The sequence below is a fragment of the Oncorhynchus mykiss genome, chromosome 12 (genome assembly GCF_013265735.2).
Source record: "Oncorhynchus mykiss isolate Arlee chromosome 12, USDA_OmykA_1.1, whole genome shotgun sequence".
NCBI lineage: Eukaryota > Metazoa > Chordata > Actinopteri > Salmoniformes > Salmonidae > Oncorhynchus > Oncorhynchus mykiss.
The window spans coordinates 58,036,151-58,052,206 of record NC_048576.1 but is presented as its reverse complement, the minus strand read 5'-3'; the positions used below and the strand labels follow the sequence as shown (position 1 = coordinate 58,052,206).

The following is a 16,056-nucleotide window of genomic DNA, read 5'->3' as shown; positions in this document are numbered from 1 at the left end:
CCTTAGCCTGGATTCAGCCTTAGACAGCCTGGATTCAGCCTGGATTCAGCCTTAGCCTGGATACAGTCGTAGACCCCTGCGCCACTCAGGAGCCCCTTGCCTTTCTTGTAAGAACACTCGCTTGTCTTTTCTTACTAGCTCTGACTTTGCTGATAGCTGCTCTTTTGAGATTTTTTTAAAACTTACTATGTCTGTGATATGTGGTTGCCTCACCTAGTTAGCTAAACATATGATGCAAAACTCATACCAGCTGTATTTCTGTCTTCTTGCACATCAATAGAACAAAAACGATCCTTTAAGATGAACACATTAACTGTAAGTCGCTCTGGATAAGAGCGTCTGCTAATTGAATAAAATGTACAACGTGTTTGTGTGTAGTATGGCGGATGTGTGTGTATGGTATGATGTATCTGTGTGTGTGTACGTTATGGTGTGTGTGTATGGTATGATGTGTGTGTGTATGGTATGATGTGTGTGTGTGTACATTATGGTGTGTGTGTGTATGATGTGTGTGTGTGTACATTATGGTGTGTGTATGATGTGTGTGTGTACGTTATTGTGTGTGTGTACTTTATGGTGTGTGTATGATGTGTGTGTATAATGTGTGGCGTGTTTGGTATGATGTGTGTACGTTATGGTGTGTGTGTGTGTGTACGTTATGGTGTGTGTACATCATGGTGTGTGTGTACATTATGGTGTGTGTGTACGTTATGGTGTGTGTGTGTGTGTGTGTGTGTGTGTATGATGTGTACGTTACGGTGTGTGTGTGTGTGTACGTTATGGTGTGTGTGTCCTGTGTGTACCTGTAGATCACCACAGGGATCCTCTTGGAGGACCTGAAGGAGCCGACACTCTCCAGCTCCTTGTCTGTGATCCACACTGGCACCAGCAGCTTCTGGGGGTAGCTGGAGCACAACCTGGCAGGAGAGAAGATGAGGGGACAGGTTAGGGTTATACAGATTATGAAGTCAGACCCGTTGATTTAAATTCTAGGCATCTAACAAGTCTTCAGCTCTCAGGCAAGGTTACTCATCAAGCAAGTATAGTTAACCAAATCACCTCCATTACATTTGCACTAAGCAATACAGTAGACTGTAGATTTACATATATATATATACATATAGGAAAGGGAGAATGTACTTAACTTACCACTGACTAAAATGCACAGCAAAGCAGGGTAATTATCAACGTAGTGCATCAAGACTGTTGGCAACTATTTAGGTGAATATTAGTGAGAGAGGGCTTTTATTTCTCAGATAAAATACCCAAAGTGAGATCGACAACTCCAAGCCCTGCCATAACAGAGATATTCAGTGGCCCACTGTCTCTAGCTCTTTATCCCCTATTAAATCTTCCTATCATCTATTCCGACCCTCCAGCACTTACACCATCTCCTCTAGTTTGCACATCACTGTTTCTCTCTCTCCCTCTCTCTCTCTCTCTCTCTCTCGCCTAGCCTAGCCTAGCCTGCAGTCGCTCTCTACTGTCTGCTCCAGGTAGATATGAGTGTGTGTGTTGTGCTGAGTTATGTATCCCCAGCAGGTTCTGGCCTGCTTAAATGACCCATTTCTCCAGTGTGACTGTCCCCCCCAGCAGGACACTCAGAGCAGACAGAGAGAGAGAGAACAAGACAGAGAGAGCATGGCACTGTGGCTCTCAGAGCATACTGCAGATTAATTTACTTATTTACCTACCCAGCAGAGGACACACACAGGCCTCAGACACCTTTTAATGTATTTTCAAGTCTGTGTGAGTGGAATTGTGAAAGTTATGTTAAATATGTCTGCGTGTGTAAGTGTGTTAGAGATGGGTGTACAGAAAGGTGTGCATGATTTGCATGTATGTCAGACATGCACAGAAATGTGTGTGTGTGATGTGTGTGCGACATGACTGGTGAGTGTCAGACAGAGGAGAAGAACAGACAGATGGAAGCCCCCCCTCCCCCGGGCCCCACGGCGCAGCTGTCCTTCAGAGAGAGAGAGAGAGAGCTCAGCCTGTCACAGGGATGACAGCGACTCTTACTCTACCCCTCCGCCTAATCCCTGTCTCTCTCTCTCGCCCCGTCTCTCCCCACTCCCTCCTTCCCTCCCCTCATATCCCCTCTCCCTCCCCCATAGACCTGTCACACAGATTATCAAGAGCCGAGCAGCAACAGAGAGAGAGAGTTTAAACACTGACTGGTGAAGAAAATGCTATTTGAAATGCTGAGTCACTCTCCCCACCCAGTCTGCTTCGCAAACGAGTCTGGGACTATTTAACAGCACTGATGTTAGACGTACCTGCTTAGGAGAGAGTGGGCTATCTAGCTACAGTGTGTGTGTGTTGGCTTGATGAGGCAGTTGTTTGATCATCAATCTTCCCGCTCTGTGTTGAGACTGGGGGGGCCGTGTGTACATGTGAGACTGTGGGGGCCGTGTGTACGTGTGAGACTGGGGGGGCCGTGTGTACGTGTGAGACTGGGGGGGGGGCGTGTGTACGTGTGAGACTGGGGGGGGCCGTGTGTACGTGTGAGACTGGGGGGGCCGTGTGTACGTGTGAGACTGGGGGGCCGTGTGTACGTGTGAGACTGGGGGCGGCCGTGTGTACGTGTGAGACTGGGGGGGCCGTGTGTACGTGTGTTTGTGGGTATCATACTTGTAGTTGAGGTTGATGTCGGACACTCTCCAGGCGTTTTGCATGTCGAAGCCCATCCTCCTCACCTCCATCTCCTGCCTCTGACGGACATGATCACCTACACAGAGAGAAAGAGGGAAGAGAGGTAAAGCAACAATAATGAAGCCTCAGGATTTAAATCTGTGTGTGTGTGTGTGTGCATGTCTGACACTAACCTGGTCTACAGAGGTGTAGGTGCTGGTCCTCATCGTCTGCGCTGCCCCCCAGACACCAGGCGTGGTAGGCCAAGGCAAACAGATCCTCCAGCCTGCCAGGGTGGGCTACGGCCCGGTTCAGACGCTTCAGCCACTCCTGGCACTGCTTGAATGTCGAGAAATGGCATCTGAGTAGAAAGCAAAACACAAACACATAGGATGGAAAATCAGAGGATGGCCACCAACCTCAACACCATTATCATGCTTTCACCATATTATTATGGTTTGTGTACATGATCTATTATTATTCTTCATGTTCAAGGACCAAAAGATAAAACACAACCATGGGCTATGCCTACATTATCATACATTGTCCGACACGTTCATCTTGATTGGACAGAATGTGAGGGTGGTATACAGTTACTGTATGTAGGCCTATATTCTCTCTTACAGTAGTTCACAAACGGGTAATAATGAGTTCTCTCCAACATGGAGATTTTTCTATGATTCTATATTCTCATGAGTGCTCTGAGTGTTTCCCTGGGCCGTGCCACATCACATCTGCTCCTCAGGCAGGATATAAAGCCATCATAATCAAAGAGGTGGGAACACTTCTGATGTCGGCATCTCTGTGAGGAGGACCCCAGACAGGCTGTCACAGTGGGCCAGCAACACTACAGTTTTATAGGAGAGAAGTGGGCTGCAGTGCATAGATTGGCTTTGATTCCTTGAAGTTCCAGTCTTTTCAGAAGAGGGTGAGTAAAGAGTGAAACGTGAAGGGAGGGGGATTGTGAGCAGCAGCTATGTGTGTGTAAAATAACACATGCGTAGAAGCGGATTCGGATTCTTAGCTTTGAGAAAGAGGTTTCCAGAGGGGCGGGCAGGGCATGAGGGAAAACTCTTTATTCATAGTCACGGCCTTAAAAAAAAGGATCTTAAGTGGTTTTGAGACAAAAATGTTCTTAAGCCAACGACATGACATCTCTTTTTCAACCTCTGCAATAACAAAGGATCTAGTTTTCCCATCAGCAGAAATATTGTGGCATAGGCCTATCAAAAAAGACCACTACGAACATTCTATACATTCTGTCAAAAAATATTATGTTGTGCTTAAAGTCAATCAAATGTAATTTAAAAAAAAAGACTTATGAAAACAATTCCTATTTTTGATCATGTAAAAAAAACAATGATTCATGGAGCACAAAATATCCATTCATCAATAAGTCCTAATGATCGTTGTTTGTCACAAGCCAGTGACAACCGTAGATATAAAGTAGGAATTTCCTCTTTACCTGACGACTTTGGAGTCCTTGCAGATGATGTGCAGTTGGAACATGTCTCTGCTCTCCACACTCTCTATGAGCCTCAGAGGCACCTGTACGGGGAGACAGAGAGAGGACACCACATTACACCAGGGTAGACACAACACCTCAATTTTTTTTTTTTTTAACCTTTATTTAACTAGTTAAGAACAAATTCTTATTTTCAATGACGGCCTAGGAACAGTGGGTTAACTGCCTGTTCAGGGGCAGAACGACAGATTTGTACCTTGTCAGCTCGGGGGTTTGAACTTGCAACCTTCCGGTTGCTAGTCCACCACTCTAACCACTAGGCTACCCACTTTACACAGGACACCTCACTGAACACAACACATTTAATGAAGTGCCTAGTAATCTAGGCTCGCCATGGCTAGTTAAGGTACCTACTGTAAGGTAGACAGCAAGGCACGGTGAGGTAACAATACATTTTTCACACAGCAGAGGGGATTGGAAGATGATATTTGTGGTGGTCTTACCCATGGGTTATGTAAATTCACACAAGCCTCTATTAGGTATAGGCCTAAAACAGACACCATACCAATGCCTCTATTGCCAGACCAATATCTAATTTACGACAGCATCATTTGCATTTCCTTATAAAATCATCACGTTGCATGCTATTACATTGTCAATGCACCTTCCATGAACTATAACGTTTATATCTTAAGTGTATTTACACTTTTCATAGTTGCCACAGTAAATTCTCACACAGTAAGTCTCATTCATACAAACAACAACCATTATGCAACCATAACAACCATTTTAAACCAATGAGTCATCACCACAGGCCAAGCTCTGGAGTCTGCAGCAGTGCAATCTATTCTAGACTCTCCACTCAGTCATTCCCGAGTTAGATGACCCATGCTGAGCCTGTAGTGTTCCGTACCACTGCTCTAGCTCTATTATTGGTCCACAGGTCAGGGGTGTTAATGAGGTCACTCTGAACTCAACAGTTATAAAATTACCCAATGAGGCTTGACCTTTGATTGGGGCAGGCCAATCAGCACCTGGGGGCCTGGGTCATCTAACTCGGTAAGGAACAACCAATTCATGCTGCCACACTTCAGACAGACTTCGGCACAAAGTGGTGCTACAAAATCTTAAGATGCGCTATAAATGAAATCTCTGCAAAACAGAACTGCTTGGGCTCTTGCCTTGCTAAGTGCATTCAATTATATTCAACGTTGAGGAGATTCTGAATCAGAAAATGAATAAAACAGTTTTTAGATTGCTTCCAATTTCAAATGAAATGACATTTTGTCTGTCCGGAAGGCACAATAATCCAGGAGTAGTCAGTCTGAACCAGAGGTTGAATGATAGAGCGCTCTAGTCTAGACTGTGGAAGGGAGGAGGGGGGAAGCTGCTGGTTGCTGTTGACACAAGGTACTCACAGAAATATGATTGTCCACACCTTGATAGGTCTGCAACAAAGTGACAGACAGACACCAGGACCAGGGAGGGAGCAGAGAGCAGGAAGGAGGAGGGGGGTGATAACAAGACTTTGGACAGAGGGAATGGGAAAACTATTAAACTGAAGAAAAACAACAGAACGACGTTAATGATAGGCAATGCATAAAAAGAAAGAGCTAAAGGTGGAAGATAATGAAAATCAAGCAGAGAACACAAATTAGCACGGCAGAAAGAGCGACTTTTGCCGACCACAACCAAGCTTGAAAAGGAAAGTATGAGAGAAGAAAATGGAAGGGGAAAGGATATGAAAATGTAACACAAACTAACAGTGCAGATGTCTATACGTTTAGATAAAAAGTGGTCTTACTACAGGTGCTCTGTTAGATGACTGGAGTTCTGGGATGGGGGAGAAGGAGGAGAGGAGTTTGTCTCTAAAACCCGACCCTAGGCAACACATTGACCTTTACATGCACACCAATATTCGGGATACTGTCGCATTCTGTCTTTGAGTTGACTCATATAAACATCATGTCCCGTTTACAACAACACAAAAAAGCTTGTATCCCGGTTGTGAGAAACTCGGATAAGATGCCTATGATATGCTGATCTTCGAAGGGATACTGTGGCATGTAAACATCTTATCCCATTGACCGTTGTTTTTCGCGTTCTGCGCAGACTCAGCTTCTCATATCATAGGTGTTGTGTGATGATGTTCTCATCTGATATTCAAACTAAAAATTAAGAATCTGCGCAGTTTGATCCACCATAATTACATAACAATTTATTTTGCTGGTACTCCGTACTTACTGGCTAATTTCACCAATAATTTAGATATGCTTTTTCTGACATTTGGTAGGCCATTTGTTTGTCAACTATAGTTAGATACATGTTGTTTCTCTTCTGTCATAACTGCCCCAGTAGATTATAAAGTATGCTCACCAGAATAATGTCTTACATCGATAGAATGAATGCACTAGTAATCTAGTTAACACCGGTAAAGTTAGTTTCGTATAGGGATCAGTCGTATAAGTCTGTTTCGTATAGGGATCAGTCTGTTCGTATAGGGATCAGTCGTATAAGTCTGTTTTGTATAGGGATCAGTCTGTTCGTATAGGGATCAGTCGTATAAGTATGTTTCGTATAGGGATCAGTCTGTTCGTATAGGGATCAGTTGTATAAGTCTGTTTCGTATAGGGATCAGTCTGTTCGTATAGGGATCAGTCGTATAAGTCTGTTTCGTATAGGGATCAGTCTGTTCGTATAGGGATCAGTCGTATAAGTCTGTTTCGTATAGGGATCAGTCTGTTCGTATAGGGATCAGTCGTATAAGTATGTTTCGTATAGGGATCAGTCTGTTCGTATAGGGATCAGTCGTATAAGTATGTTTCGTATAGGGATCAGTCTGTTCGTATAGGGATCAGTCGTATAAGTATGTTTCGTATAGGGATCAGTCTGTTCGTATAGGGATCAGTCGTATAAGTCTGATTCGTATACGGATCAGTCTGTTCGTATAGGGATCAGTCTGTTCGTATAGGGATCAGTCGTATAAGTATGTTTCGTATAGGGATCAGTCTGTTCGTATAGGGATCAGTCGTATAAGTATGTTTCGTATAGGGATCAGTCTGTTCGTATAGGGATCAGTCGTATAAGTCTGATTCGTATACGGATCAGTCTGTTCGTATAGGGATCAGTCTGTTCGTATAGGGATCAGTCGTATAAGTCTGTTTCGTATAGGGATCAGTCTGTTTGTATAGGGATCAGTCTGTTCGTGTAGGGATCAGTCGTGTAAGTCTGTTTCGTATAGGGAGCAGGGAGAAAACAGAATTACTAAAAACAGTGGAAAGATTGGTCCTGTGCAAAATGTCCAAATGTCATCAGTTTGACAGGTTTTAAGGAAACGAAAAGCTGAGAAAACGATGAAACACGTTTCTGATAAGACCTCAGTTCATATTGGGTGCATATTTTATGTGGTTGAAATACTGTCTACTTGTTTAACAGTGCCAGAGATAACACATTACACACACATTGACATTTTCGTCAAGAGATTAAATAAATGAATCATATTTCTCCACTCCTGTTCCCGAGACCAAATAAACATTTGGTGTATAATTTTACTGCAAGAAAAGCATAAATCCCCTGGAGTTGATATTGTTTTACTCTACATGTAGAAGGTTACAGGCCTACAGTCAGTGTCCTTATTTCAGTTACTGTTTCCATTTTACCCATATGAACTTAAATGAGGATTTTCTGTTTATTCATGGTTACATGGATACTCGTAAGCGGGATATCAAAGGTGCTTGAAAACAGCTTAAGACCTTAAGCAGGATATGAGCTACTATCAGGAATACTGTGCGCATGTAAACGTGGTCAGTGACTAGGGTCTAGTTTCAATGACGGACTCATTTGGCATAGAGGAACTACGTCACTGCCTACTTCACTACTTTATCTCCTTGAATAAAAAAGGTTTTGAATCGCGACATTCTCACATGTCTGCCACGTGATTTTTCTTTCTTTTTCTCCCTTATCGACATAGGCAGTGACATCGATCCTCTATGCCAAAAGAGTCCATCACTGAAACCAAACCCTAGTCACTGTTGCCTAGGGTCGAGTTTCGAGACTAAAGAGGAGTAGGTGGAATCTCACTCTAAGGCAAACAATCAGGCTGTTTGTATTACAGCATGGTCTGGCGTCAGTAGGAGGGGCCACTGGATGCCAAGATGTGTGTGTGTGTGTGTGTGTGTGTGTGTGTGTGTGTGTGTGTGTGTGTGTGTGTGTGTGTGTGTGTGTGTGTGTGTGTGTGTGTGTGTGTGTGTGTGTGTGTGTGTGTGTGCGCGCGCGCGTGAGTGTGTCTGTGGTGTGCACGTGCAACTTTAAGTAAGTGCTGGGCCGGCTCCCTGAAACTCCAGAGGTCACGTAAAACAGTCCTGGCTGGTGGTGAGATCATAGCCACCGCTCACTGCACCACTCCTGTGGTGCCTGACACACTGCCAACTCAGTGGGTGTGAGGAGCGGACCAGGCATCAGGTCCTGGGAATGGCTCTGCATCTCAATCACATCATTTGAAGTGCTACCAGCCTTGGCTTGTAAGCAGCAGGACATTCTGTCTAAAATGTATTATATGGCTTGTAATGAATCTAACCAGCAGAGCCTCTCCTTTCAGGCAGGGTTCTGTTCCTCACATTACCTACCTCTCAGTTCTGTGCACAGATCTACAGATCTACAGACAGTGTAATGAATCTAACCAGCAGAGCCTCTCTTTTCAGGCAGGGTTCTGTTCCTCACATTACCTACCTCTCAGTTCTGTGCACAGATCTACAGATCTACAGACAGTGTAATGAATCTAACCAGCAGAGCCTCTCTTTTCAGGCAGGGTTCTGTTCCTCACATTACCTACCTCTCAGTTCTGTGCACAGATCTACAGATCTACAGACAGTGTAATGAATCTAACCAGCAGAGCCTCTCCTTTCAGGCAGGGTTCTGTTCCTCACATTACCTACCTCTCAGTTCTGTGCACAGATCTACAGATCTACAGACAGTGTGGCAATTAGCCTGGCAACTAAACTGATTTACAGTGCCTTGCGAAAGTATTCGGCCCCCTTGAACTTTGCGACCTTTTGCCACATTTCAGGCTTCAAACATAAAGATATAACACTGTATTTTTTTGTGAAGAATCAACAAGTGGGACACAATCATGAAGTGGAACGACATTTATTGGATATTTCAAACTTTTTTTAACAAATCAAAAACTGAAAAATTGGGCGTGCAAAATTATTCAGCCCCTTTACTTTCAGTGCAGCAAACTCTCTCCAGAAGTTCAGTGAGGATCTCTGAATGATCCAATGTTGACCTAAATGACTAATGATGATACATACAATCCACCTGTGTGTAATCAAGTCTCCGTATAAATGCACCTGCACTGTGATAGTCTCAGAGGTCCGTTAAAAGCGCAGAGAGCATCATGAAGAACAAGGAACACACCAGGCAGGTCCGAGATACTGTTGTGAAGAAGTTTAAAGCCGGATTTGGATACAAAAATATTTCCCAAGCTTTAAACATCCCAAGGAGCACTGTGCAAGCGATAATATTGAAAGGGAAGGAGTATCAGACCACTTCAAATCTACCAAGACCTGGCCATCCCTCTAAACTTTCAGCTCATACAAGGAGAAGACTGATCAGAGATGCAGCCAAGAGGCCCATGATCACTCTGGATGAACTGCAGAGATCTACAGCTGAGGTGGGAGACTCTGTCCATAGGACAACAATCAGTCGTATATTGCACAAATCTGGCCTTTATGGAAGAGTGGCAAGAAGAAAGCCATTTCTTAAAGATATCCATAAAAAGTGTTGTTTAAAGTTTGCCACAAGCCACCTGGGAGACACACCAAACATGTGGAAGAAGGTGCTCTGGTCAGATGAAACCAAAATTGAACTTTTTGGCAACAATGCAAAACATTATGTTTGGCGTAAAAGCAACACAGCTCATCACCCTGAACACACCATCCCCACTGTCAAACATGGTGGTGGCAGCATCATGGTTTGGGCCTGCTTTTCTTCAGCAGGGACAGGGAAGATGGTTAAAATTGATGGGAAGATGGATGGAGCCAAATATAGGACCATTCTGGAAGAAAACCTGATGGAGTCTGCAAAAGACCTGAGACTGGGACAGAGATTTGTCTTCCAACAAGACAATGATCCAAAACATAAAGCAAAATCTACAATGGAATGGTTAAAAAATAAACATATCCAGGTGTTAGAATGGCCAAGTAAAAGTCCAGATCTGAATCCAATCGAGAATCTGTGGAAAGAACTGAAAACTGCTGTTCACAAATGCTCTCCATCCAACCTCACTGAGCTCGAGCTGTTTTGCAAGGAGGAATGGGAAAAAATGTCAGTCTCTCGATGTGCAAAACTGATAGAGACATACCCCAAGCGACTTACAGCTGTAATCGCAGCAAAAGGTGGCGCTACAAAGTATTAACTTAAGGGGGCTGAATAATTTTGCACGCCCAATTTTTCAGTTTTTGATTTGTTAAAAAAGTTTGAAATATCCAATAAATGTCGTTCCACTTCATGATTGTGTCCCACTTGTTGTTGATTCTTCATAAAAAAATACAGTTTTATATCTTTATGTTTTAGGCCTGAAATGTGGCAAAAGGTCGCAAAGTTCAAGGGGGCCGAATACTTTCGCAAGGCACTGTATGTACATTACACTGCAGCATTCAATCTGATTTAACCAGGCTATGTCAGAGCAGCTATTTTTTTTATTTAACTAGGCAAGTCAGTTAAGAACAAATTCTTATTTTCAATGACGGCCTAGGAACAGTGGGTTAACTGCCTCATTCAGGGGCAGAACGATAGATTTTTACCTTGTCAGCTCGGGATTCCATCTTACAACCTTTCAGTTACTAACACTCTAAGGCTACCTAGCTACTTGAACATGCTCGTGTTGTTTTTTCCAGGATCTCTGTATCATGTGTATTGCATGTGTTAGGGCTGGGCGATATAGCAAAAATGTATGAGTAGTGCGTGACCCTAGGATGGCAACACATACATTCTAAGTGATTTCAATGGGTCTTTCTCCATTCTGATTGTTTTATACTGTTCAATTCACCCAAAAATAATTTTCCGCATTTTCTTCAATTTCTGCATTTCCTGCACTCATTTTAGACCATTTCCACACTGTCACGTAGGGCTGCACAATATAGGCAAAGAATCTAGACCTTATTTTTAACCAAATGTTGCAATTGTGATTTGACTTGCGATTTAGAGCAAAACAATTGGGTGAACTGTGGAAATGATTATTCTAATTCCATAGTTAGAATATAATAGTGGGCACTTTGAATACAATAGATGACAACAAATGAAAACCCCAGGAAGGAATTATTGTGACAGGGTAGACACCAAAGTGTTGATAAGTGTTTACTTGGGGACCCTATAACTTTTGGCTACATTGAATGTTTTCTCTTAGCTACTTCATGTAACTAACATATTCATGCTTTGTGTATTCCTCTTTGATTTATAAGATACTGTTGCACAAAAAACATGATGATTTAGGTCTACATCATCAATGGTATTATCAGGCTGTATAGCTAATTACAGTACCAGTCAAAAGTTTGGACACACCTACTCATTCCAGGGTTTGTATTTATTTTTACTATTTTCTACATTTTAGAATAGTAGTGAAGACATCGAAACTATGAAATAGCACATATGGAATCATGTAGTAGACAAAAAAGTGTTAAACAAATGAAAACATATTTTATATTTGAGATTCATTAAAGAAGCCACCCTTTGCCTTGATGACAGGTTTGCACGCTCTTGGCATTATTTCAACCAGCTTCATGAGGTAGTCACCTGGAATTCATTTCAATTAACAGGTGTTGCTTGTTAAAAGTTCATATGTGGAATTTCTTTCCTTCTTAATGCATTTGAGGCAATCAGTTGTGTTGTGACTAGGTAGGGGTGGTATACAGAAGATAGCCCTAGATAGCAAAGATAAATGAGTCCATCAATACTTTAAGACATGAAGGTCAGTCAATGCGGAACATTTCAAGAACTTTGAACATTTCTTCAAGTGCAGTCGCAAAATACGTAAAGCGCTATGATGAAACTGGCTCTCAATGAGGACCGCCACAGGAAAGGAAGACCCAGAGTTACCTCTGCTGCAGAGGATACGTTCATTAGTTACCAGCCTCAGAAATTGCAGCCCAAATAAATGCTTCACAGAGTTCAAGTAACAGACACATCTCAACATCAACTGTTCAGAGGAGACTGTGCGAATCAGGCCTTCATGGTGAAATTGCTGCACAGAAACGACTACTAAAGGACACCAAAAAGAAGAAGAGACTTGCTTGGGCCAAGAAACACGAGCAACGGACATTAGACCGGTGGAAATCTGTCCTATTGTCCAAATTTTAGATTTTTGGTTTCAACCCCAGTGTCTTTGTGAGACACAGAGTAGGCAAACGGATGATCTCCGCATGTGTAGTTCCCGCCGTGGAGCACGGATGAGGAGGTGTGATGGTGCTTTGCTGGTGACACTGTCAAGAATTTATTTATTTTTCAAAACACACTTAACCAGCATGGCTACCACAGCATTCTGCAGCGATACGCCATCCCACCTGGTTCGCCCTTAGTGGGACTATTATTTGTTTTTCAACAGGACAATGACCCAACACACGTCCAGGCTGTGTAAGGGCTATTTGACCAAGGAGAGTGATGGAGTCATGCATCAGATGACCTGATCTCCACAATCACCCGACCTCAATCCAATTGAGATGGTTTGGGATAAGTCGGACTGCACAGTGAAGGAAAAGCAGCCAACAAGTACTCAGCATATGTGGGAACTCCTTCAAGACTGTTGGGAAAGCATTCTAGGTGAAGCTGGTTTAGAGAATGCCAAGAGTGTGCAATTCTTTCATCAAGGCAAAGGTTGCCTACTTTGAAGAATCTCAAATATAAAATATATTTGGATTTGTTTAACAGTTTTTTGGTTACTACATGATTCCATATGTGTTATTTCATAGTTTTGATGTCTTCACTATTATTCTACAACATAGGAAATAGTAAAAATAAAGAAAAACCCTTGAATGAGTAGCTGTGTTCAAACGTTTGACTGGTACTGTATGTTTGTTCTGACTCAGTACATTAGCTAGCTAGCTAGCTAGCCAGCTAACTAGTGATTAGCATTAGCAGCTAACACGATTTAGGCCCAACTTGCTAAGAAAATACAAACTAGCTGGTTGCAGATGTAAGAAACACAAACTAATAGTGTAATTATAAAACACTACTGGATTTATATTAAGTGAAAACAGCATCATTGTCATCAACGATCCATGTGTTGCATTGACCATACAGACTGAAGGCACGTTTCTCGTGGTCGAGGAACAACAAATGCCCACCTTGAGTGACAGGGGGCGGGGCTATGTCTGTGTGGAAAGCAGCATGTTAAGAGAGAGCGATGACTCAAATAGTGAAGTAAACTATAAAAATGGAAGTTACACACAAAGTATCACATTGTACAAACCAAATATTTAAATACCGATATAGAAGGTAAAATAAAAACCCAAACCGGTCCGTGGATCAATACCAGTAAAATACGCATGTGTTCATTATGTCTTACATTTATAATGGAGTCCTTAAACTTGATGTGGAGCCTGTAGTTGGAGATGGCGATGATGGTGTCATTGGCTCGGCCTAGATACTCCACCCCTTCCCCCTGCAGAGCTGGGAACGGCACCTGGAGGGGACACAAACGTCAACGCAACGTTAAGACAACATGAACCACAACACTTAATCAACATTGCCATAAGGATGTTGGATATCAGCGACACAAACGTCACAAAGTTAAAATCTTGCAGTTTTTACAGTATATCCACTTCATTATCTTCCTATTAATCCCACTGTTCTCTGTAAAACTTGCAATGCAGCCATCACACATCAAACCAGAGTACATGGTCCAATGGAGAATCAACACTATCCTGCTGATTATCACACCTGTTCGTGGTCTCTTAAATGTGTACCTAGTAGTGTGAAAAGACCTTTAGTTCTCCTGGTCAGTGTTGTTGGAATCTGATTGGCTTGTTCTCCAGGTGCTTGCGCTGCTAGTGGTTGTGATCTGTTTTGGTAAACCGTATAGAAATATAACTACTTTCTCCAATCATGGCTAGTAGGAAGGTTGCCGACTTTTTCTGTGGCTTAACCAACATGGCTCGTCATTTAACATTTGTGTTCATATTTACAGATCACATACAGGTTTGTTATTAAGGCACATGAAAGTTCACGTTCAAGAAGGCATTTATTTTAAAAAGAAAGACAAAAAAAACATTTATTACCCTACCTGTGAAGTAGGAACTAACGCCAAATGTCCAGCTTCTTGAATCCATTCACAAATGTGCTTTGTGGCAGTCCCCATTAGCACTAATGGCATAAAAGGATCTATGTGAGAGAGCAGAGCAGGTTGGCTGTTCTTTGAGCCTGAGTGAACAGGCCGACAGGCAGGCGGGCAGGGAGGTTGTGTACTATGTACTGTGTGTGTGTGTGTGTGTACATGGTTGACGGTACTGTGTTTGTGATGGCTCTCAAACCATCTAACATTCCAGATACATGCCCATTTTATTAGTCCCTCAGCCCAGACTCCAGGCCTGGTCAAAACAAGTGCACTATGTAGGCAATAGGGTGCCATTTGGGACACAGGGATAGAGAAGACCCATGCATTAAGATAATTGGTTCCCATCACAGAATAGAACACGTTTCATCTCTCTCAGAAGTAGCACATTTATCTTAGCTGCTTAAAACCCAAACAAGTGGAGGGAGGGAGACAGATAAATACTAAATAGAGGGAACTGATGATGGCAATCTCTAGTCTAAATGATGCCTCAAGTCGTCTAAAACAGGAAGCCAATTAACGAGATGCAGCCAAACAAACATAATGATCACTGTGTTCAAACTTCTTTCAACATTTTATTGCACTTTACTGAAAATGATTTATACTGAACAAAAATATAAATGCAACATGTAATGTGTTGATCCCATGTTTCATGAGCTGAAATAAAAGATCCCAGACATTTTCCATAAGCGCAAAAAGCTTATTTCTCTCAAATTTTGCGCACAAATGTGTTTACATCCCTGTTAGTGAGCATTTCTCCTTTGCCAAAATAATCCATCCACCTGACTGGTGTGGCATATCAAGAAGTTGATTAAACAGCATGATCATTGCATAGGTGCACCTTGTGCTGGGGACAATAAAAGGCCACTCTAAAATGTGCAGTTTTGTCACACAACAATGTCACAGATGTCTCAAGTTTTGAGGGAGTGGCATGCTGATTGCAGGAATTTCCATCAGAGCTATTGCCAGAGAATTTAATGTTCATTTTCTGCCATAAGCCGCCTCAAACATCGTTTGAGGAGCATTTCTGTCAATAAAGCTCTTTTGTGGGGAAAAGTTATTTCTCATTGCCTGGGCCTGGCTCGCCATGGCTGCACCCCTGCCCAGTCATGTGAAATCCATAGATTAGGGCCTAATTTATTTCAATTTCCTTATGTGAACTGTAACTCAGTAAAATCTTTGAAAATGTTCCGTGTTGCGTTTACATTTTTGTTTAGTGTAATATTGACAGAGACAAATTATGCCCATGTTCGTCTTGTCATTAGACTGGTGCGTGGCAACAGATGAGAAACATCTTAGCTGTAATTGATGTTTTACTGTGAAGTCTAAACGGGATGAAATAATATCTAAATCATTTTCCTCTGCCTGGAACTTAGCTCTAGTCTTGTTCGCTGGTGCCATGACAAAGGTCTGTAATGCATAATGTATAATTACTCTGTGTGTGTATGCCTGGTGAATTGAAGAACATCTCTAACCTATACTTCTCTCTCGGAGTAGAAAGGCCTACTTTAATTTTTCTCTTCCACTCATGTCTCCTGGCATCAATCTTTACTTTACTCATCACCATGGCTGTCAACATGGGGGCCCCACAGGGGTGTGTGCTTAGTCCCTTCCTGTACTCACTTGTTCAACA

General features: G+C 42.5%; 1 protein-coding gene across 6 annotated transcripts in view; it reads right to left on the bottom strand.

Annotated features, from left to right (window-relative positions):
- LOC110537841 (myotubularin-related protein 4) overlaps window positions 1-16,056 on the bottom strand; it is a 178,231-nt gene that overhangs the window by 19,365 nt on the left and 142,810 nt on the right. For 4 of the 6 annotated variants that reach the window (XM_036937874.1, XM_036937876.1, XM_036937875.1 and 1 more), the window contains 5 exons: window positions 13,659-13,775; window positions 4,100-4,182; window positions 2,829-2,995; window positions 2,635-2,731; window positions 804-917 (listed from right to left, as the gene is read on the bottom strand). In XM_036937874.1, coding sequence (XP_036793769.1) covers window positions 804-917; window positions 2,635-2,731; window positions 2,829-2,995; window positions 4,100-4,182; window positions 13,659-13,775 — 578 coding nt within the window. Of the gene's footprint in view, window positions 1-803; window positions 918-2,634; window positions 2,732-2,828; window positions 2,996-4,099; window positions 4,183-5,517; window positions 5,626-13,658; window positions 13,776-16,056 lie in introns of all 6 variants that reach the window. The other 2 variants (XM_036937873.1, XM_036937872.1) reach the window with 1 other exon arrangement.